The sequence below is a fragment of the Manis pentadactyla genome, chromosome 4, assembly GCF_030020395.1.
Source record: "Manis pentadactyla isolate mManPen7 chromosome 4, mManPen7.hap1, whole genome shotgun sequence".
Lineage (NCBI taxonomy): Eukaryota > Metazoa > Chordata > Mammalia > Pholidota > Manidae > Manis > Manis pentadactyla.
The window spans coordinates 73,200,735-73,223,438 of record NC_080022.1 but is presented as its reverse complement, the minus strand read 5'-3'; the positions used below and the strand labels follow the sequence as shown (position 1 = coordinate 73,223,438).

Sequence of the window (22,704 nt, the reverse complement as noted above, 5' to 3'; positions counted from 1 at the left end):
TTTGATAACTTCTTAATGGGAAAAGAATGGTACCAAATAGTATTGCCTATCTCTAAATTAATGCTAATAGAAAAAATGTTAACTGAATTAATAAAAGAAACTTTAATTGCATGTGCTTATATTGTTTTTACAGGGACTTCTTGGAAATAGAGGGCCTCCTGGACCTCCTGGTCTTAAAGGAACTCAGGTATGGAGGAAATAAATATCCAATCAGCAATTTTTTTAGTTCAAATTTCCCTTTTTAGTTATTACTTAAAGAAACATGCTTTAATGTAGACAATTTTTGTCATGGAGGATTTCCAGCTACCAGTTTTATCCTGGCAGTTAAGAAATGGGATTTGAAATCATTTTACAATGTTCTGAACTCATGAAGTGATTTATATCAGTGGTCACCATGGGATGTCAAGAATCTGAGCCTAGATTATCACTCATATGTACTAGAATCTATATTTACCTTTAGTGTCTATTTTATATTTGTGACCCAATCAATTATATTTAAATTGAATTGTGAATTGAGCAAAATGTTTTTAACCAAATAAATTAAATAGAATATGTGATCTAGAGAAGACTATAGTATAAGGTATCAGATGAGATAGCATCAACTTTTATTCAAAGGTGAAAAATCAGTATATTTAGAAAATATGTACATACATTGAGTAAAAACATTCACTACTTTTTTATTTTCTTAGAGAATAATGTATAAAAATTATGTATTTTTCTATGTTCTTCTATTCTCTATTCACCCTTACAGTTTTTGATCCTTAGAAGAATGTACAAGATTTTATATTTTATAACATTATAACTGATTTGACCCCAAGAATATTGAACTTGTAAATTAGTCAAGAGGAAACTCTAGACATTAAGCTCCATTTGTGTGAGACTTGATATACCTTTTTTATCTCTAAGGCTTAAACCAGAGCTAAGGCCCAAAACATGTCTGTGAATGAATGAAGTATCAAAATGGGCCAAGAGCAAACATGTTCTGTACCAATAATTTTTTAATATACCAAATGATTGCATTGAGTGTATTTATTTCCATCTTTTAAGAACTTAATTTTCTCTCTATGTCAGAGGGAGATTGAGCCCAAAGAAGTAAAGTTTATCATTAATTTGTGGTTTCTGTGATTCCTAATCCTGATTTGTGATACCCTAATCACTTTCACTCTTATCACTATTAATTTTCTCTATATAATTTCTATCATCTACCATTTTAAAAATAATCCAACAATATATGTCCCCCTTTGGGTAGATGTGGATTTGTCACACACAGAAACCAAAATGTTATGGGATGATATAGTTCTAAAACACAAGGCGGAAAAAAGCATTACTTTCATCACATCTCAGAAAGAGCTTCAGATTTCAAAATAAATAGAATAAGGGCTTACATTTTTAAATACTTATTTTAAGCTGTTATGTGTTTTGATTTTCTTTAAGGGAGAAGAAGGACCTATTGGATCCTTTGGAGAACTGGGGCCAAGAGTAGGTATCAGAGCAACTGTTCTATAACTTTTTAATAGTAAAATTATAGCAAAAGACAAACTATAGCCATATGATCCCCCCAAATAAAGTAGGCATATAATTGGAATTTTCCAGGATATTTTAAATCATATTGTGCCTATTACATATTTACTTGTTCTTTAGTGGTCTCTTGGTCTTAGTAATTTGTGCAGATTATTTATAAAGTTTGTCAAAATATAACAGGAAGTTAGATACTTTAGCCATTTTAGTAATATTCAAGGAATTTCTATTTTATAAATGTGTCTGTAAAATTCTGGAAAGCCAATAAGATGTGTTTTCTGCCAACTTTTTCTTTAGAAAGTATTGTGTAGAAATATATAGATTACTTGTTTTTAAGTTCTGAAAATGGATTCTTTAGGAATTTGGGTGCACATGACCAAAGTTTACATTATCATGAAGTAATTAAGGTGTGTGCATCACATTTATTTTAATAGCTGTTTATTCACATGAAATACGTCTCATTCTTTTTCCTTGAAGAACATCATAACATACAGGGTCTTGAAATACTTTTCCATTTTAAGGGGACAGTAATTCTTTCTTTTACACCTTTACCTCACTAGCAGATATACTGCTACTATCCCATTGAAAGAAAAAGAAGAATTTTTATTTCATTTTTTGTGAGGTGAGTTATATAAGAAAAAACTGTTGTTATTTGAGCCCTTAATAATTGATCCTATTTAAAATTACTTCTCTAGAAAGCAGGAGAACCATGTTCACCTCTTGCCTACTCAGTCTCAATACTTATTATTATTGTTGCTACTATTGGTTGAAGGTCAATTTAGCACTAGTGTTGTTCTAAATATGTCACATGAATCATCTCTAATCCTGAAAACAACTCTGTGAGAAATTGTCTGCTTTTTTTAGATTGAAAATAAGCCTGTAATATTATATGGTTAAGTATAATGTGCTCAAGATAAACCTAGTATGACAGAACTTAAACAGGACCAGAATTGATGACTCCAGTACTGATGCTCTGAATCGCTTCATTTCCAAGAGATTATTATAAACATGCTGATACCAGATTCCAGTGAGATTCTTTCTAAAATATAGATATGGTATATAACTATTTTTTAATATACTGGAGTGCTGAGTATGACATTATTAAGATGAAAGAAATATTCTTGCCAGGGCTTTCCCCAAATAGTGTCAATAAAATGTATTATTAAAAATATTTTGGTAAATGTCATAGACAAATGTAATAATTTTAACTCTTAATTATATTTCTTCTGTATATGCAAATTGATTAGAGAACAATTGATATTTAACAATAATAGATAACTTTTTATCATTTGCTTTACTTTGTGCTTGATAGGAAACCACTAGACAGTTTCAAACAAGTCAGAGGCAATATTAGAATAACTTTGGATATAAGTTCTAAATATAATTTTAAGTAGCTCAAGTTTTTATATTTAGCCAAAACAGAATGAGAGTCAGAGGATTGTTTTGTTTTATTGTATTTCAATAAAGAAAAGCATGAGAGTATATTTTCATGGATAGGAATACTTGAATTCAAATCTATAATGCCTAGTAGATATTAAAAATTAGTGTTCTATTTAACAATCTCTTCCCACACTTTTTCTACACATGGATTTGAATTTGTCCCACATTGGTTGAGGCACAATGATCTCCTTAATCAAATTTATATCATCAGATATCTGTTGTTTAATATTAGAAACCACATCTATCAGTCTACCCAGTATCCAGGATACTGACTACCTCTCCTCTATGATCTTACCCTCCTCTCTTCAGGTGCTAATTGCTGTGGTCATACCCTTTACCTTGTCATTCCCAGTAACAGTAATCACTCCTTATTTTCAATTTCCAACCTCTCCTTCCCTCACCACCATCCATCATTGCCTTTCTCTCTGATACATTCTGTCTCATAACCCAGTTCACCTGTGCTGGTAGGAATTTCAATCCATTGATCCTATCACCATTCCATTATTCCTTAACTCCCTCATGACCTCACATCCCTCATCAAGCTTAAAACAGCACAATTATCCTTTTGGTTACATTCTGGATTCTATTTCAATACCTATTTACTTTTCTAAATTATTATTTTATATTTCTCTCTCCTCAATGCCATTTACCTCTCTGTCATCCTCAGACTTAGCCTTTTATTTTGGGTCCTTATTCCCTTAGAAGATTCTAAAAATCAGTAGGGAACTTCCCTCAAGTTTCTACCATCACTTCTACCACATCCTGTATCTGTACTTTTTACTCTGCCTTCTCTCGTGTTATTGTGGATGAATAGGCCATTTTTCTAGTTAAGGCCAAAAGTTCCACTTGTTTATATTTATTATCCTCTTACCAACTGAAGATCATTGATCTGTCAATCCTCCCCAGTCTCTCCTGCATCTTAATTTTGTTCCCTTTACTGTATCAATCCTATCAGCATATAAATATGCTATTATTTCTTCCAGCTTAAAAACAAAACAAAATTTGTATTGACCTTGGTTTTTCTTCCAGATGTTATCTTTCTCTCCTTCCCTTTACTACAAACCTTCTTTAAAGTGTTGTCTATACATATTCCTTCCAATTTTTCTCATCACCGTATCTGCTGAAAGTATTCTTGTCCCTACCAGTCTAAAACAAGTGATCTTATGAAGGTCATCAGTGACCTTCATGTTTCTGAATTCAGTGGTCATTTCTCAGTTTTCATATTACTTCTTATTATATTCCTCAGAATTTAATGTGATCCTCCTAGAACACTTTCTTGACTTGCATGATCTTCCTCCAAATTCTGACAGTAAATTTGAATATTGTCCTCATTTCTTCAAATTCTAAATTTTGGAGGGCCTCAGGGCTTAGTTTGTGGACTTCTTTTCCTTTTTATTTATACTCACTGTTTAGATAAGCTGGTCCGGCCTTTTGGCTTTAAATACTATCAAAATCCTGGTGATTTCCCAAGTTATATGTTTAAAGCAGAACTTTCTACTCCTTGAATTCTGGGCTTGTGTAACTACCACAAGGTCTCTCCCCTCAGATATCATAACAAGATTATCAAACCACAGTGCCAAAACTGAGCTTTCAGGTAACCCTCACCTATTCCTCCCACAGTCTTACCCATTTAATTTGGTCCCTTACTCAGATTAAAAATCTTGAGTTCATTCTTGACTCTTCTCTTTCTTTCACATTCTACACATGACCTGTCATCAATTTGTGGATGCTTTACTTTCAAACTATATAAAGAAGCTTATGTCATCTCTTTGCTGACCTTCACTTATTCTGCACCAGCTGCATTGATTCTTTGTGATTTTTCCAACACACCGTGCACACTCTTGTGTCAGGACCTTTGCACATGCTCTTTTTCTCTGCTTGGAATCTTCTTCCTTTAGACAGCCATATAGTTCATTCCTTTTTTAAGTCTTTACTTAACTGCCATCTTCTCAGTGAGGTCTTCCCTGGAAATCTTACAAGAAATCTCAACAAAAAATCCGCAACAGTTCATATCTCCCTTCCTTGCTTAATTTTGTGTCCTTCACATTTACCACTACCTAAAGCACTGTGAATTTTACTTATTTTCTTCAAAAACTCTGTCATCCTCACTAGAATGTAAATTCTATGAAGGCAGGTATGTTTAATGCACTCCTCAATCCCCAGCCCCTAGAATTATGCATGGCGCAAAGTAGACGGTCAAACATGAATGGCTAATGAGTATAATGAAATACATTTTTCAAATAGTTTTGAAGTGTTTCATCTTATAGAATAATCTGAATTTCATAAATCTTAGGAAACTTTCAAAGATGAGAATGATTAAACATATCTCTATTTTATGTTCTCTTCTAGGGAAAACCAGGTCAAAAGGGATATATGGGTGAACCAGGACCAGATGGCTTAAAGGTAAAGCAACTGACTTTATTACCAGTCATAAAGTATAATTTGCAAAAAGATAAAATTATGACTTTCATGAAAATATAAAATGAACACATGGCAAAGTTTTTATCAACTCTTAACTAATGAGGAAACCAGTATTATGTTAAAACTGGTTCAGGTAGCATTTGAAAAACAATACATATTTATATCTCTATCCATATCTGTATCTATAAATATCTATGACCATGACTATGTTGATATCTACATCTATATTTGAATAGTTATGCAACTTAGTAAAGATTTGTGGTTAGGTACAGGATAGTAGACCATAACTTTGGGGGCTTTTCTATTTTCTATTCCACTGGACAAAAATCTATAAGAAGTCTGGGTCCTTTAACCAATAATGTACAATATGTCTAAGTATATTCCCTAGACAATCGTCGGGTAGCCTTCACCTTTTTATGACACTGAAAGGATATGTCACCTACTTTTTTTCCTTGCTTCCAAGTTATGTATTTTTTTTTGTAACACCAGAAAATGTGAAGTAATGTAATTGTTATATATATATATATATGGACAGCATTAAGGTCTAAATATTAGGTTTCAGTGCTTAAAATCAAAACTATCCAGTAGAGTATATAATAAGAACCACAGATGTGAGCCCAGTAAAAAAGTGAAAAGAAACAGATAAGATTAATTTTTGTAATATATATGATTTGACTTGAGATATTAAAATATTATTTCAACATGTAATCAACATTAAAATTATTAAGGAGACTCTTTTTTTTTTTTCACAAAGCTTTTGAAATCTTAGTATTTTATACTTGTATCACATTTCAATTCAGACCAGCCAATTTCAAATGATCAGCAGCTACATGTCATTAGTGGCTACAATATTATTTAATGTAATTTAACATTTACTACTCCACACTGCAATATAATTATTAATTTTTAGACAGCAGCTGGTGGTTTAACCTATTTCTGAGCACAAAGGTATACATTACTGTCAGATTCACTATGTATGGTACCCCAAACTTTAATCCTCTACCTTCCATCAATCTATGCCTCTGTTCATCCTATACACATGCCATTCCCCACCACCAAAAATGGCCCTCCTCTTCACCAGGAAAAATCACCTATTCTTAATGTCCCAACTCAAATATACTTTCATAATCATTATTTGAAGTCATTAATGTTTGGATTTTCAATATGGTGTTTTAGTTATGAGACAACATGCCATAATTAGCCACATTAATATTTCTGTGGTGAAATGTAAGGATTTTCATATTAATCAAAATAAATCAAGATATATAAGTAAGCTTATTCAGAACAGGTAAAGCATTGCTGCTAAACTCAGGTTAGGTCAAGTCTGCCACCAGATGAGTTGTAAGAAACGGTTTCAGAACTTTCAAGACTGCAGAATTGCGGCTAAGGTTATGAACATACATAGCTTCCCTGGGGAAGCCAGCTCTAGCTGCACCAGCCCACAGGGCACCTGCTCCCATGATTTCCCTTACTGCTTACCTGTGGCATTGCTATATAATGAGTTACAAGAAATATGTATTTGGTCATTCTGATGACCAAATGTATACTTGCCAGGTATATCTGGCCTTCATGCACAGTTCCTGAAAACACTTCAGGTTCAGCCTTAAAGGTGAAATGGGTGTCTTGTCATGTTAATGAGAGACTTTTGGACCCCCACCCAAGGGCCAGGGCTGGAAGTTGAATCAGCCAGTGGCCAATGATTTAGTCAATCATGACTCTGCAATGAAGCACTCACAAACCCCAGGGAAAGAGCATCTCTCGCTCTTGCATCCTGTTTCTCTGTCGGAGAGAGTTTCTATGCTTGGGGAACCAGAAAGCTTCCATGTGCGACCAAGCCAGGCCCCAAGCTCCATGAGGACAGAAGCTCCTTTCCTTGAGACCTTGGCTTGTGAATCTATTCATCTGACTGTTAACATATATCTTTAATGGTATCCTTTTTTAAACTGGTAAACGTGTATTCCTGAGTTCTGTGATCTGCTCTGCTAAATTAATCAAACCTAAGAGAAAGGTCGTGGGAACCTCCAACCTATAGCTGAATGGTCAGAAGCATAGGTAACTGCCCGGGGCTTGTGACTGGAGTCCTGACTGGTAAGGTTGAGGGCAGTGTTCTAGGACAGACAGAGCCCTTAACCTGGGGAATCTGGTGCTGTCTCCAGGCATTTAGCATCAGAACTGAGTTCTCAGACACCCTCCTGGTGTTTGTGAATTGCTTGGTGTTGTCCCTGGGAAGACCCTATCTGCCACACACACACACACACACACACACACACACATTAGAATCAGGTCTGGGAACCCGAAAGGAGTTGTACTACTGCTGTGTGGGAAAAAAATACAGGCATGTATTCTGTTCTGCTTGGCATTGTGAAGTTATCTTATCTTCTGAAGCAAATAGAGCAGCCTTGGGGGCAAAGGCTTTGTTTTTATTCTTCTTAATATCTTCTACAGTCCCTGCCATTCTGCTTGTCCAGAGTATACCTCAGTAAATAACCTGCTTTAAAATTTTTTTGTAAAAGTGTATTAGAAGGGATTAAAAATCATAAAAAGAAGAATGTAATATTTGAATGAAAATAGGAAAAGGCCATATTCCATAGAAATACTATGAACAGACATTTTAAAAACTTAAGATTCTTTACCTTTTCCTAGGTCATGGCTAGATAATTACATTAAAAATGATAACAGGAATGCTGTCATAAGTAATCTTGTTTGGAAAAATAATCATTTTGCAACCATATTCTTTATTAACAGGGAGAAGTAGGAGATCAAGGCAACCCTGGAAAGACTGGTGAAACAGTAAGCTTATTTTATGCTCTTTTAGTTTTTAAATCATCTCTATATAGTTTTAGGAATCATGTTGGCTATGACATATGCTTATAAAATTCAGAATGCAAAATTACTATTTACTGCAAATTTAAACTCACTTGTGATGTTGCACATAAAACCTATTATACAAAAGTGAAATAAGGAAAAACACAGTTCCTGATATTTTTTGTCTAATAGAAATTATATTTATGATCTCAGGAGAATGCTTGTTTCTAATATTTGGTCTTTAATTTTAGTTCTGATCATTTTATCCTAAATTTGATCATAATGTTTTTCATTATTAAGAAGCTACAAGTTACCAAACCATAAATTAGTCTTATATTTTGAAGATTTTTCTTCAGATTTTAAAAATTGGAGAAAACCAAGATGTAATGAATTGGAAGGCATATTATAATTTCTCTACTCAAAAAAAGTTTGACTTGTTTAAATTTACATTACTGTGAAAGTAGGAGGCTTCACGTTGTATTTGAATTGAATGTGTTGCAAGTACAGTTGACCTTGAGCAACGTGGGTTTGAACTGAGTTGTCCACCTATATGAAGGTTTTTTCAATAATTATATTGGAAAACTTTTTGGAGATTTGTGGCAGTTTCAAAGAAGCATTTTCTTTTTTCTAGCTTTATTGTAAGATTTTCTAGCATTATTGTAAGAATACAGCATATAATACATGCAGCATACAAAATACATGTTAATTGACTATTGATGTTATCAGTAATGTTTTCAGTCAACAGTAGTAATTAAGTTTTGGGGGAGTCAAAAGTCATACACAGATTTTCAGCTGCAGGAGTCAGTGCTGCTAGCCCCATTTGTTCAAGGGTCAACTATAATTTTATTTTCTACAGTAGGGAAGGCCAGCTAAAATATTCTCTAACAAGTGAAGCTATATAACATATATAAAAAGTTGTAAATTAAACAAGGCAAGTGAGTTTATTTACAAAGTGTGCTTGCTAGGTTGTCATAAACCAAGTGGTATCATTTAGCAGGTTAAATGAGCATATTCAGTTCCCTGTAACCTATCTTATGACTTAAAAAAATTGTATTGTAAGCTTAAGTAATTAATTATATTTTCTAGTCTTGCAGTAAAACAGCAATACATTTCTCATACTCTTATTTTTTGTCATTACTTATAAGTAAAAATAGGAAAAGATTCCATTTAATCTTAAAAGATCATTGCCATACCAATGAAACTGAGTCACTAGATTTATTTGTTTCTAGATTTATACAAATTAGAAAACCTAATTTGACATATATTGTGCAAAACATAGCAGTCTTAATACTGCTTAATACTTTGACATATAGTGTGCAAAACATAGCAGTCTTGTCTTAATACCTTCATTTACTGAAGGTAATGAATTAATTTCTAGAAATGTGCCTTCATTAAGTCTCTAATTTCAAAGGATGTCCCCTCATCCTCTTCATGCTAGCACTCTAATTTTTACAAATAAATTTGGAATTATCCCTCCTTATATGCCAGTCTTCTCTGTCTTTGGCTTTTTAGAAAAGTATTTGAAGAGCTGTACAAGAGAAAAGAATATACTTTCTCAGTATTGGTCAATAGTCCAGAACTAGGATCAATAGACATTATAAGGGAACAGCCGTTTTTATAGGCAAGCATATTTTAATAGAATTTCTAACACTCAGACTCTTCCATTGTGTGACTGAACACCTCATTCTTAGAGTGTTTGGATTACTTTCTTCAGTTGTTCATCCAATAGATGTTTATGTTTATATTCAGGCACATTTATTAAACATATGATCCCTTCCTTCATGAAACTTACAGTCTATTGGAAATTTGACACATTGAATAAATAATTGCATAAAGAAATATATAATTAGAAATTGTGATACATTCTGTAGAAGAAAAGTTTAAGGGACTGTGACAAGTGTGACAAATTTAGATCAGGAAGTGAGAGAAGACTGTTTTGAAGAAATGCCATGTAAGTGTGACTATAAAGAATGGTAAAAGCTAGGGAAGAGCGGAGATGAAAAACACTCCTGGAATATGCAATATAACATCCCAGTCTTGCCACGTAACTTCCTTTATTTTTTAATATTTATATTATAAATAATATATGTAATTTATTTATTATTTATTTATATGTGATTTCTCTAAAGATTTGTTTTCTCAACAATAAAAAGAAGAAAATATCTGCCTAGAGTGTCTTATGAGGAGCCTTATGCACTTGAAGCGGTTAGCACAGAGCTGGCCACTTAAAAACTTAACACATGTCAGCTGTAATGGCGGCGGTGGTGGTTATTGTTTTAAGTGATGATCCTAAATGGGAAAGCATTTGGCTATTTTGAGGAACGGAAAGAAAGCCGGTGTGGATATAGCTTGATGAGCCAAAGGAAAAGCAACATGAGACGATATTAGTAAAGGAGGCAGGAGCCAAATCATTCAGAGCCATGTTTATTACTCTGGACTTGATCCTGAAGTAAATGGAAAATCATTGAAATAGACTAAGTGAGCCAATGACGTGATTTAATTTGTGTTTTAAAATCATTTCGGTTGTAGTGGTTTGGGAAGTTGGAACATGGTTGTGAGAAGCAGAAGAGAGGAGGGTAACCAGTTAGGATGCTATTTTCATAGTCTAAATGAGGGAGAAAAGTGACTTGGGCCAGGGTGATGGCAGTGGAGATGAGAGAAGTGGATGTATTTGAGGCGATAGTTTGGATGTAGGCTGCAAAAAAGGGGAAGGTTCTAGTTATTCCCCATCATATAATAACTAAACCATATATGATTTATCAGGAATATTCTGGAAGCACAAGAAATTGTTATATATGATGTCTGAGGTTAATTCCAATTCTAAGAATCTGCGACTGTTTTCTAAGAATTTTAATGTTTTCTAGTTCTCCTCTTACCTGCCAATTTGGCTCCTTCTTTCTGGCTCTCCTCCAGTTTAATTATGTCTTTCTGGAGTTGGAGCAAACAGAACTAAACTAAAATTTTAGAGGCAATGGCTCCAGATAGCCTTCTCTGTGAATGGGATCTTCACTTCTGTTGTATTTCCTTTATTGTTGACAATGCTTAAAACCATGCAGGTTTTTTCCTATTGTAGCAGGAAACTGGGATGTCTTTGGGAAATGATCAGCAGTCACTCCCAGGATCCTTTGCTGCTCTGTTATTTTTAAATATAACATTTGGAATCTTTTTCCTAAAGTAACCTTAATTGCATTAAATTTCAGTTGCCACTTTTCTGCCCACTGAAGAGTCTTATTATTGTCCTAAAGTCTGGCCACACTGATTTATTTCTTAAAATATAACCCAACATATTTGATATCAACTCATTAATTCCTTAATTTATCAATTTAGCAAGATTTCATGAGCAATGTGCTGTGCCCTCTCTGTTTTTCTGCCTGCCCTCTGGTGTGCTAGTGTATAGTAAATGACTGGTGAACAGGAAGGAAGAGGAAGAGGAAAGGCCGTGGATAATCCTCCAGATCAGGTGCTCCACCTCCCATACAGAACCTTTACAGTCATAGAGCTTCTAGTGGCTGATTCTAAACTAAAATTACAGCCAATCCATTCAAGACCAAAACTAGGTGGACTCAGAGGAAGAAATAAAAGGAAATAAATCAGTTTACTGAAGACCTATAATCTTAAAACAATGCTTGTAAGATATCTTACTGACATTCTTTCTGCAAGTGAGGAAACTGAAATTTATTGAAGTTATTTGATGTGTTCAAATTCTTACAGTTAGTAAGCAATAGATCTGGATTTCACATCTGCTCTTCCTACTTCCAGTTCCAAGGTTCTTTTCTCTGCTTCAAGCAATCATCGATTCGTCCTGTGTTTAAATAGAAACTTTAAGTGTATCCTTGGGAATCTATGGTTAGAAAGATTTGGAAAAAGGCAAAGTGAAATTTTACTCGTATCTCCTAGGCTAAGCTGGCAATTAAATTTTAAAATACCATCTAAAGTTATTAGTTTTTGAGAAGTACTGAAACATAAATTAATCCATTGTATTTACAATGGAATCAGGAGAGATTTTGAAGGATCTGGAAGGAATTATTTTAGAAGCGCTCATCACAAAGCTTCATCTGATACAGTGGCTGGTTTTGCTGCTCTCTGGTAGCATTATCATGAAATTATTACCAAACGGGATACAGGTTGATTTTATTTAATGAGTTCCATTTTTCCTTTCACTAAGAGAAAATGCTAGTTTAGTTGGACCTATCTAAATCATAAAAAGTGACTCGTGTTTCCTTGAGGGAAAGTCTGTGAAGCTGATGGTACCATTTAACCAAACAGAAGAACAAAGAAAAATTCAGTTACCCCCGTGGAGCCTCTGTAGGCTCAGTGCCTTTGTCTTCCTGTTTTCGAACTGCACATGCCTGTCACACAGCTGTAAAACTATTGTTTATCTCCTACATGGCAGGGAGTGGTAATTTTTCTCAGAGAATGGAAAATTATAAGAAATGTATAGCTACAATACATTCCATCATGACAAGGATGTTTACCTGAATATGACCAAATGACTACTATTTATTGAAAATCTGTGATATGCCATGTACTTTGCATATATTATGTTCAATCCTCACAAAGACCCTGGGAAATAAAAATTACCCCTATTTTATAAAAAAGAAAACTTATGTTTTAAAGGAGGTAAAAAACTTGTGCAAGGCTAGATAGTGAAGTAGTGGAGCAGGGACTGGAAAGGAGTATCACTGACTTCTCACTGTGACCCTGATTCTTCTTAGCTAGGAAGTGAGGATTTCCTGTTGTTGTTCTAATGAATACATACTGTACTATTATTACTGTATGAGGTTAGAGGTTATGAGGATGCAAGTACCATACTGTGGTTTGAGAACTGACTCAAAAACATGGTTGTGTTAAATTTACCATGTTTTAGGATCATGTATTTGACAGTTATCTTTGAAAGGTATAAATAGCATCACTCATTCAATTAAGAAACCACAGTGAGTTAATTTCACTATAGTATCAAGTCTACGTAAGTATAGAAAATCAGAAGTATAAATCAATGAAATCGAAAGGGAAGATACAGAAAGTGTGGACCTATCAGTGGATATGAACAGAGAAGTTATGGGACATTTCATTTCTAGGTAAATTGAAGGAAAGGGTTAAAATAGACCATTTATTAAACCTACCATTCCTGAAAACCAGGTGCATGTAACTCCAGTGTGAACTATTACTTTATAAATGAAATGCCAATCGTTTTTTAATCACAAACACAAGAGATTTATCTAAGAAAATGAGTAAGCAAGTTCCTAGGAACAGCTGGGATGCTTTCAAAAATGGAAGAATATCTGAGTCCTTTGGGTTGTAAGATATGCTATTTTCCTGACATTAATGACATCTTGTTAAAAGCAGATTGCTAGGAAATAACAAATACTGTATTAGATGTGGTACTTCAGAACTTTTTTCTGCAGCTATGAGAGTTAAAGGGTATGAGAAAATGAAGCCAACAGAAAGTTGTTCACATCATAAAACCAAATATGGTAAGAGATAGAACAAGATTATATAATGTGTAAAATGGTTAATAAGGGGAAACCAACAAAAATGGAAAAATTTACATGATTATACAATAAAAGCTAGAAGCAAAATTTGTGTCTATGGGTAAAGGGAATACACGTAGGATGTGATACTACAAACTAAACACAGAATTTATTGAGGGCTGAAAATATCTTGAGTATATAAAGATATATATTTTGTTTTATATTAAGTGTATTTTTCTTTTATGCTTTGTTTTGAGAAGTACTGAAACATAATTTAATCCATTGTATTTACAATGGAATCAGGAGAGATTTTGAAGGATCTGGAAGGAATTATTTTAGAAGCGCTCATCACAAAGCTTCATCTGATACAGTGGCTGGTTTTTCTGCTCTCTGGTAGCATTATCATGAAATTATTATTAAAAATTAAAAAGTAAGACATTCTCAGAAATGGAATAAGAACCAACATTTAAGGAGTAATATAGTAAACAAAGTATTTATCATTTTGAGAGTAATAAATAAGGGTACCCTTCTTAGTCTACTAAAGCTTCTCAGATTACCCAATTTGGAATAGCAATAAACTGCTTCAAAAGAATCAAAAGAGAAATTAAAATGGAACTTTGTACTTCCAAACACTAACAATACCATCAGTCTTTTTCAAATGTAAACATTTAGTGTGCGTACTGACTGGGCACTAAGTTTAATTAGACTTTTGACTAAGGAAACATAAATTTAATCACTTTACCTATTTTAGAATTGATAGAAATAATTATTTTTTAGTTCCCTTTGGTTTCTAAAGATTTATTCCTAATAAACCACATTGAATGTAATTCTTTATTTGAGCCTGGGCCATGAAGATTCAGAATCCGTATAGGTTTAAAGACTATTATACTATGATTTGCAGTAAATTAATTGTCTACAAGTATATATGTATACATCACATGTTTTTCTTCATCATCTACTTCCATTTTGGGGTTCTGGAAGGATATTTTGTGATTTTTTTATAGCCAACAAAAATGAAAGACACTGGTAAACCGATTTCTTTCATTTATTCTATTATTCAAAAGATACTTATTGTGTGACAGATATACAACCAAATAAAGCTTGATCCTTAAGTGATTATCATTTAGAAAATGAATAAAAAATATACTTTCACCAAAATGTTAGTCCTATTTTGTAAGCTACTTTAAGAAAAAGAAGTAAAAATTACTTGTCACTTGCCATAAGGATATATATGTTAATAGAGAAAAGCTGGCCTTGTCTACCTAAAATCATGTTACTGTTCTCTTAGCTAGGCATATTACAAAATAGTAATCACAGCTTTTGAGGAAATGGCAACTCCAAATTCCTATATAATAGGGTCTAGGAGTGGTATTTTGGTTGGAAAGAGGTGTTAAGGCACTTCCTTTAAAGCTATTTTCACCTAGAAACTACACTATTTTCATTTATTACTAGTGCACTAGTGTATTTTTATTTTGATTGTACATCAATAAAAATAGCAAAGATTTCTAATGATGTTTTTATGCTCAGAATTTATAAGATGGTGACTACATCTCTTATTTATGTCAAAGAATGGGATGTACTGATAGAAATGATAGAGATCAGGGTAAAGGTGTTGCTTTGAGCTATCTGTTGGCACTACCACTCTTACAGAAAGTGAATGCAGATTTAGAATCTGAGAGTAAGGCTAGTGAAAATCTTTGTGGTTCTGACTTTAAAAAAAAACACATAAGGTCTATATAACCAATGTACTAAGTATTGAAACTTCTGGGGTTACATTCATTCTAGATCAGGGGTCAGGAAACATTTCTGAAAAGGGCCAGATATTATATATTTCACGTTTTTGGGCCATACGTTCCTTGTAACAACTACTCAACTCTGCTGTTGTAGTGCAAAAGCAGTCAAATATAAATGAATGACTCCAGCTGTGTTCCCAATAAAACTTCATTTACAAAAACAGTCAGTAGGTAGGATCTGGCCTACAGGCTATAGTTTGCCCTTTCCTTCTCTAGAAAGTTATACTACTTGGGATACACCAGTTTTTATTAAATGAATCTACCATATGCAATTCTGTTTCATTAGTCTTTTATATTAACAAAAAAAGCACTAACATGAGTGTGATTACTTCAAATCAGAAAACAGATTAAAAATTCAAGAAGAGACCTATCTCTTGGGGGCCAGCTGTAAAAATTGGAGTGTAGTCATGTATACAAACTCTTTTCAGGGAGATACTGATGACTTGGAGCATTTGGAGGGAGAAAGTGGGAGAGGTGTCCACTGGCTTCTCCAGTCTCTGGGGAGGATTACAGCCAACCAACAGATACCTGCTATAGATTAGAAGCCTTGCCCCCAGGCAGCAACTTTGAAAACATGCAGGTAAACCTCTTTCAGGAAGAGATTGGATATGGGTGATTTTGACCGCTCCTTTTACACTGACACCTGGGGCAATAGATGTGGTGAGTGCTCGTGCAATCATTAAGAATTGCTTCTTCGTTTGCTATAATCTTACCAGTCTTGTGGACATAAGCCCTGTTGACTTTCAGAGCTATGTGTTTAGAGAGCCCATCTCTCTTGCAGGAGTCTTAAAAGTTGGGACATTAGAGGTAGGGTCCAAACCCTTCACTCCTTGGGGAAAAGCTAAAAATTGAGGGTTTCCTCTCAATGGTACAGTACTGTGCCAGGGATAGAGTTTTATGGTGAGAGTATCTCAGCCTTTCCAGCCATTTTGATGTGGGTATTTTCCCATTTGCTGATGTGTAGGAGTTGCTTAGCTGCTTTCTGGATTTCTTTCAGAGGGGACTGCTCCATGTATAGCTGTACATTTGGTGTGACTATGGGACGAGGTGTGTTCAGGAGCTTCCTATGTCTCCCTCTTGGCAGACTCTATTCCTCTCAGCATTTGCTGTACTTGATGTCACCCCCATTTGGTTACCCAGTGTCGAAAGCTCAGCATTTGTTTATATTTTCTCTGTTCTTTTTACATTTACCTTTTAAAAATGACTCAGTTTTGTCTGTTCCGTACTTGTAATGTATCTTGTATCCACCCTTTATTCTATAACCTTAATTCACTCTTTTTTTAAGGCCGTCACTATTCTACAAATATTAATTGTATACCAAATATTTATCAAATATTCTGTTAGATGCTACAGATAAAAGGTAAATAAATGGTTCTTGCTCTTGATGTATTAGTGGGGAAACACGGAGAAAAACAGTTTCAATACAGTAATTATATAGCTGTAAGTAAGAAGCCCTGCATTCTATATGGAGGAACCAGGAGAAGGCTTTGAAAGGGGAATCTGCTCTTGAGAGGGACCTTGGATAATGTCAAGCAGTTTTCCTAGAACAAGAGCAGGGCTTTAGGCAGGACTGTAGGCAGCAGTCCAGACCAAGGATAAGATCGTAAGAGAACCCAGCATATACTAAATTGCTATTAGTTTGTTTCTATTGCATCATACCATGAAAAGGGAGGAGAGGAAATAGTCTGGGCAGGTAGACAATGACCAAAGAATAAAGAGCCCTATTTATATGCCATCCACATTATCTTGTGGATGGTTCACATTTTATCTTATATGCAGTAAGGACATGGTCAATTTATAGGAATATGATAAAATAATCATATTAACCAGACAGACATGACATGCTGACTGCAAGGTGGAAGATAAACTGAAGGTAGAGGATAGCATTAAAGAAGTAACTGCAGTAGTTTTAGGGAGAGATAATAGTCAAATATTTTAACTAGGACTTTTGTAAGGGAAAGTTATGCTATTTAAGAGATACAGTAAAAGCTCCCTACACTCAGCATTTGTTTATATTCCCTCTGTTCTTTTACACTTACCTTTTAAAAATGTTTTGTCAGGTCTATACTTGCAGTGTATCTTGTATCCATCCTTTATTCTATGACCTTAATCGACTCTTTTTTTTAAGGCTCTCACTATTTAACAAATGTTAGTTGTATACCAAATATTTATCAAATATTCTGCTAGATGCTACAGATAAAAGGGACTATATCTTACATATAGTGTGTACTGCATAATATATATTAAATAAATATTTATTTGAAGATTAATGATTGAGATAGATTCTTAGTTCTGTTTTGAAATGCCCCACCCTTCCATCTGTGTACATCCAAGTCTTTATCTTTACCTTATCATCAAAGACCTAGCTCAAGCAGTACCTACAGGAAATTTTCTGTAAATCCCTAAGTAAACTTTCCATCCTATTAAATTTCATAAAATATAGTCTTTTTGCATTTTTAACACTTTAGTTTTTGTGTGTTAGATATAAACATGTATCCCTTGGCTTTCTTTTTTATTAGAAATGTCTCAGAGGAAGAATCCATGTTTATATTCCTATTTATGCCCATCATACTATCTAGCACAAGAATCTTCTTTCATTTGGTAGGTGTTCTAGCAAGTTAAATATTTGTGAATGAAATAGTGAATATCATATCTAACTATGACTATGGAAGCAAAATACCCTAGATCAGTATAATAAAGTGGTAAGAATAAGGACTCTGGGACCAGACTGCTTTCTCAGTCTAGAAGAAGATACTAGATCATGAAATCTCAAAAAGTAATAAATTCATAATAGAGGAAAAAGGATAATAGTGAATGTCTTTTTTTTGGCTACTAAAAAATGTATAATAAATAATTCATTTACTAAAGATGATCAAAGTAGTGAAAGCTTAGGGCAGTTTAAGGTATTCAAGAAGGCTTCTAGAAAGAATTAAGATGTGATTTGGCCCTCAAAAAGCAAGAACAGTTTGATTATTCTCATCAGGGTACATGCACCACACTTAATGGGATAATTGATTTTTTTTATCCTCATGACTTATTTTTTAGCTGCAAGTTTGTGCCTTTTGGCCCCCTTTACCAGTTTCACCCACTCCCTGCCACCTGCCTCAGGCAATCTGTTCCTTTATCTATGAGTTTGTTTTTTGCTCTTGTTTGTTTTCTCACATATAGGTGAGATTATACAGTGTTCATCTTCCTCTGTCTGAGCTATTTCACTTAGCATAATGTCCTCAAGGGCCATCCATGTAATCACAAATGGCAAAATTGAATTCTTTTTTATGGTTGAATAGTATTCCAGGTTATATATGTGCAACACATTTTCTTTATCCATCACTAGATTTATGTTGTTTCCATATCTTACCTATTTTAAATAATGCTGTGATGAGCACGGGTTACTGTTGTCATTTTCTCTGTATAAATACCCGGAGGTAAAATGCTGGATCATATGGTAATACTATTTTTAATCTTTTGAGGAAACACCATACTGTTTTCCATAGTGGCTGCATCAGTTTATGTTACCATGAACAGAGCACAAGGGTTCCTTTTGCTCTACAACCTCGCCAATACTTATATTTTGTCTTCAATAGTAGCCATTCCAACAAGTGCAAGATGATATCTCATTGTGGTTTTGATTTGCATTTTTCTGACAATTTGGGATGTCAAGCATTTTTCTCATGTACCTGTTGGCCATCTGTAGGTCTTCTTTGGAAAAGTTCTGTTCAGATCCTCTGCCTACTTTTCAATTGGATTGTTTGGTTTGCCACTGTTGAGATGTATGAGTTCTTCATATATTTTGGATATTAACCCCTTACCAGATATATGATATGCAAATACTTTCTCCCGCTTTGTAGGTTGCCTTTTCAATTTATTCATTGTTTTCTTTGCTGTGCAGAGCTTTGTAGTTTGATGTCATCCCACTTGCGTACTTTTGCTTTTATTCCCATTGCTTTTGGAGTCAGATCTGAAGAATCACCACCAACACGAATATCAAGTACTGATATCTTTCTCATTGTTGTGACAGTAGATATACTGACGTGACATGCCCAGTGTGAAAAGCTGTCCAATACTCATTTATTTTATTTTCATTAAATTTCTAGTTAATGTAGCCTAAATAAAACTGGGAGAATTATGTATAGTCAAATAAGGCAACTTTGCCTAGTTAGATTTCCCTTCTCTATGCCTCCTATATTTTTGAATGGATTTTTGCCACTGTATTGGAGCTCTAGATTGTAAACAAGGTTTCATCTTAGTATTCTAATTATCTAGCACATGCCTGGGATATGGCAGAAATTCAGTAAATAATTCTTGCCAATCTGGTGGCAATTAGAGTCAGTTCAGTTCCACATGTATTTGTCAAGACTACTGTGTGCTCATCTAGTTATGGTAGACAAATCTAAAACATCTCAGTGTCACATAGGAATAGGGATAAGGATGTTAAGGAATTGATCAAGTCACCAAGGCAATTCCTTACCTGCAAGAGAATAATGACTAATGATTATTGAAGCATCTGTTGATGCCATGTGCTAACACTCATATATGTATAATACCTCATTTATTCTCAAGGGTTTGCAGCCAAGGATCATTATTCCCTTTTTCCAGTGCCAAGAGCATGAAGTACATATCAAATGGATTTCTTTCTTTCTGTAGTCATTATTTTTCCATATTGATTAGTCAATATGCATATAATACAGAGAAAAATAGGAATTTCAATTGAATAATAATTCTGTTTCAGTTTGAATATTGAAGAGTAAGCATAAAGTACTATATAAAAAAGTTAAGTAATTGTTACATACAAAGGAGAAGGAATGGATGTGATATTTTAGAAAGAGCATGACATTTGACATAATATAGATTTGAATTAATAAGGAGTAAGATTATTTGGCTAGATTTGATACCCCCAGGTAGCTGAGAGATAGCTGAGTTGGACTCTCATTGGATAAATAAATTAGTATCCTCCGCACAGTTAATGTTCAAGGACCTGTTTTCTACCCAGAGGGTTTACTACCTGTAAAGTAAGATCACCAGTTTACCCAGCATATTCTACAATGTAGCAAAACAGAAACCAAATGTCTCTAAAAGTCACTACTAGGAATTAGTGAGCAATATCATACACAGAATGATAGACTCAGAATCAAGCTAAGATTAGGCCAACCACTTGGTGAGTCCAAAACTATGTAAGATAAATATTCAGAACTAGCAGGAATAAATGATACAAGAAGAGATTATAATGCAAGAAATAAATGAGAAATGTGACCCATTATGATTTCATTCTGGCAAATGATACCTTCCCCTTTCAGAAGAACTTTCTAAGTTTTTCTGCAGTGTACCTTAAAAATGTTCCCATACACTTGAGCCCTGAAACATCATGTGTGTCGATCAAATAGTCTTGCAAAGAACCATAGTTGGCAGAAAAGTTTGAATGTTTCTATCACTGCCTAAAGAGAGAAGAAAGACAGTCTCTTGAGGACATACTTCTTCCTTCTGATCTCCACTTCCTTATTTTTTTCATAACTTAAACCAGATGAGTAAAGATCATAACATTCCTATGTGTAAGTAAACTATGGGAACTTTCACAATTTCAATATTTTAATTAAGAATCCAGCATACAATTTACACTATGCATTCATTCTACAGATAATTATTGAGAACCTGCTATGTGTCAACTATGGCACTAGGCAATGAGATGAGCTGAGATGAACATCGAGATTAACAGAGCACAGCTTCTACTTTCAAAGACATGGTTCTTCTACTTCTAATGCATGGTTAGAAGATAAGTTTTTAAAAAAATTAATAAGCAACAAGATTAAAGAAAACAATAAAGATCTATGAGAAGTCACAAAGTCTTGTGTCCTGTAAATGTCAGTAAATAGCTTCTTTATTGAAGATCCAGAATGTTAGGTACACCCTCCTCACTATGAAATAAAAGTACTCCTTTTTCTAAAAATTTACATCTTTTCCCATTTGTTTAAAAATGTTAATTACCTTTAAATACTTTAGTACTTTTCATCTTCCTGATGGTTAAATTGTAGAATTTTTGAACTGGAAAGTCTGAGAGGAGTTCGCTACTCCAGCCTCTCTGATTTTTAGAATTGGGAAAATGAGACCAAAACTAGTCCCATGACCTGCTTCAGAATTAAAGGTCTGAACAGGAACTCAGGTTTTTAGACTATTTATCCATCAAAACCATGCTGTTCTTTTCTTCACTTTTAAGTACAGAGATTTGGGTGGAAGAGGGAGTTGATGGGAGGCATCAGACAATAGATTTTCTGTCTCTCATTTTGTCTTCCAAAATAATCCATAAAGAACTCAACACCTGTGAGTTCTGCATGAAAGAAATAGAGAACTAATTTAATTCTTTATATGGGAAAAAATTTGCAGTGATTATAAGCACATATTTTCTGTGAATGATCTGCTAGTTATTAGAGTCTTAGGAAGAACTTGCAATTTGAATGTTTTGCAACACAAGTCATAGCAAGGGAATTCCTCTTCTCATGCAACTTACTTTTTTTTTAACTAGTAACCTAAGAAGTTCAACCAAGATAGGTGATAGCCCTGTGCTGATACTGATTTTATCATCTTTGATATATTGCCAAGAGAGACATGCAAAGAGCAGAGCATGTGAACAATACTGCCAAGCAATTCCGTGCAGGGAGGACAGCACCAATTGCCTTTCTATCCTTAAGCTTCTTATAACATAAGTATGAGTAAAAGCATCTGTTGAATAGACATTCCAGGCATATTCTTTTAATCATTGTCAGACCTTCCTGAGGCAAAACTTCATTCTGAAATTTTATTTCATGACTGTATGTGTAACCCCATGGAATAAGAGTCAACTAGTTAGGAAAATGTCAGAAACTGAAATCCCTATTTGGATACTGAACAGACCATTGAGTTATATCTTTTAGGAAACCTAAATATCCAAATGTGAAGAGTCTGAAGTGGAGGAACTGTGTTGCCAAAATAAACTGTTGTCCAGTCAAGAATCTCTATTGTCTACATTCTAAATTTAACTGACCATGTAAAATATTCTACATTATAATTTAATGCTTGGCATGTATTATATTCTCAAGTAATGCTCGTTGACTAAATGAATGAATGAATTTATTTTATGGCACTAATATACTTTTTAAAGTGTTAATTATGCAGGCTTTTTATATAATTGTCTTTAGGCACCAGTGTTTATTGAGAATATATCTTCAGTTTTCAGAAACTTTAATAAGGCTAATTACACAATCTTAGTTTCAAAGAATCAGTAGATA

General features: G+C 34.0%; 1 protein-coding gene across 5 annotated transcripts in view; it reads left to right on the top strand.

The window, feature by feature from the left end:
• The window catches only part of COL24A1 (collagen type XXIV alpha 1 chain), a 377,298-nt gene that overhangs the window by 172,238 nt on the left and 182,356 nt on the right, over window positions 1-22,704 (top strand). For all 5 annotated transcript variants that reach the window (XM_036890301.2, XM_057500389.1, XM_057500388.1 and 2 more), the window contains 4 exons: window positions 134-187; window positions 1,435-1,479; window positions 5,308-5,361; window positions 8,125-8,169. In XM_036890301.2, coding sequence (XP_036746196.2) covers window positions 134-187; window positions 1,435-1,479; window positions 5,308-5,361; window positions 8,125-8,169 — 198 coding nt within the window. The remainder of the gene's footprint in view (window positions 1-133; window positions 188-1,434; window positions 1,480-5,307; window positions 5,362-8,124; window positions 8,170-22,704) is intronic.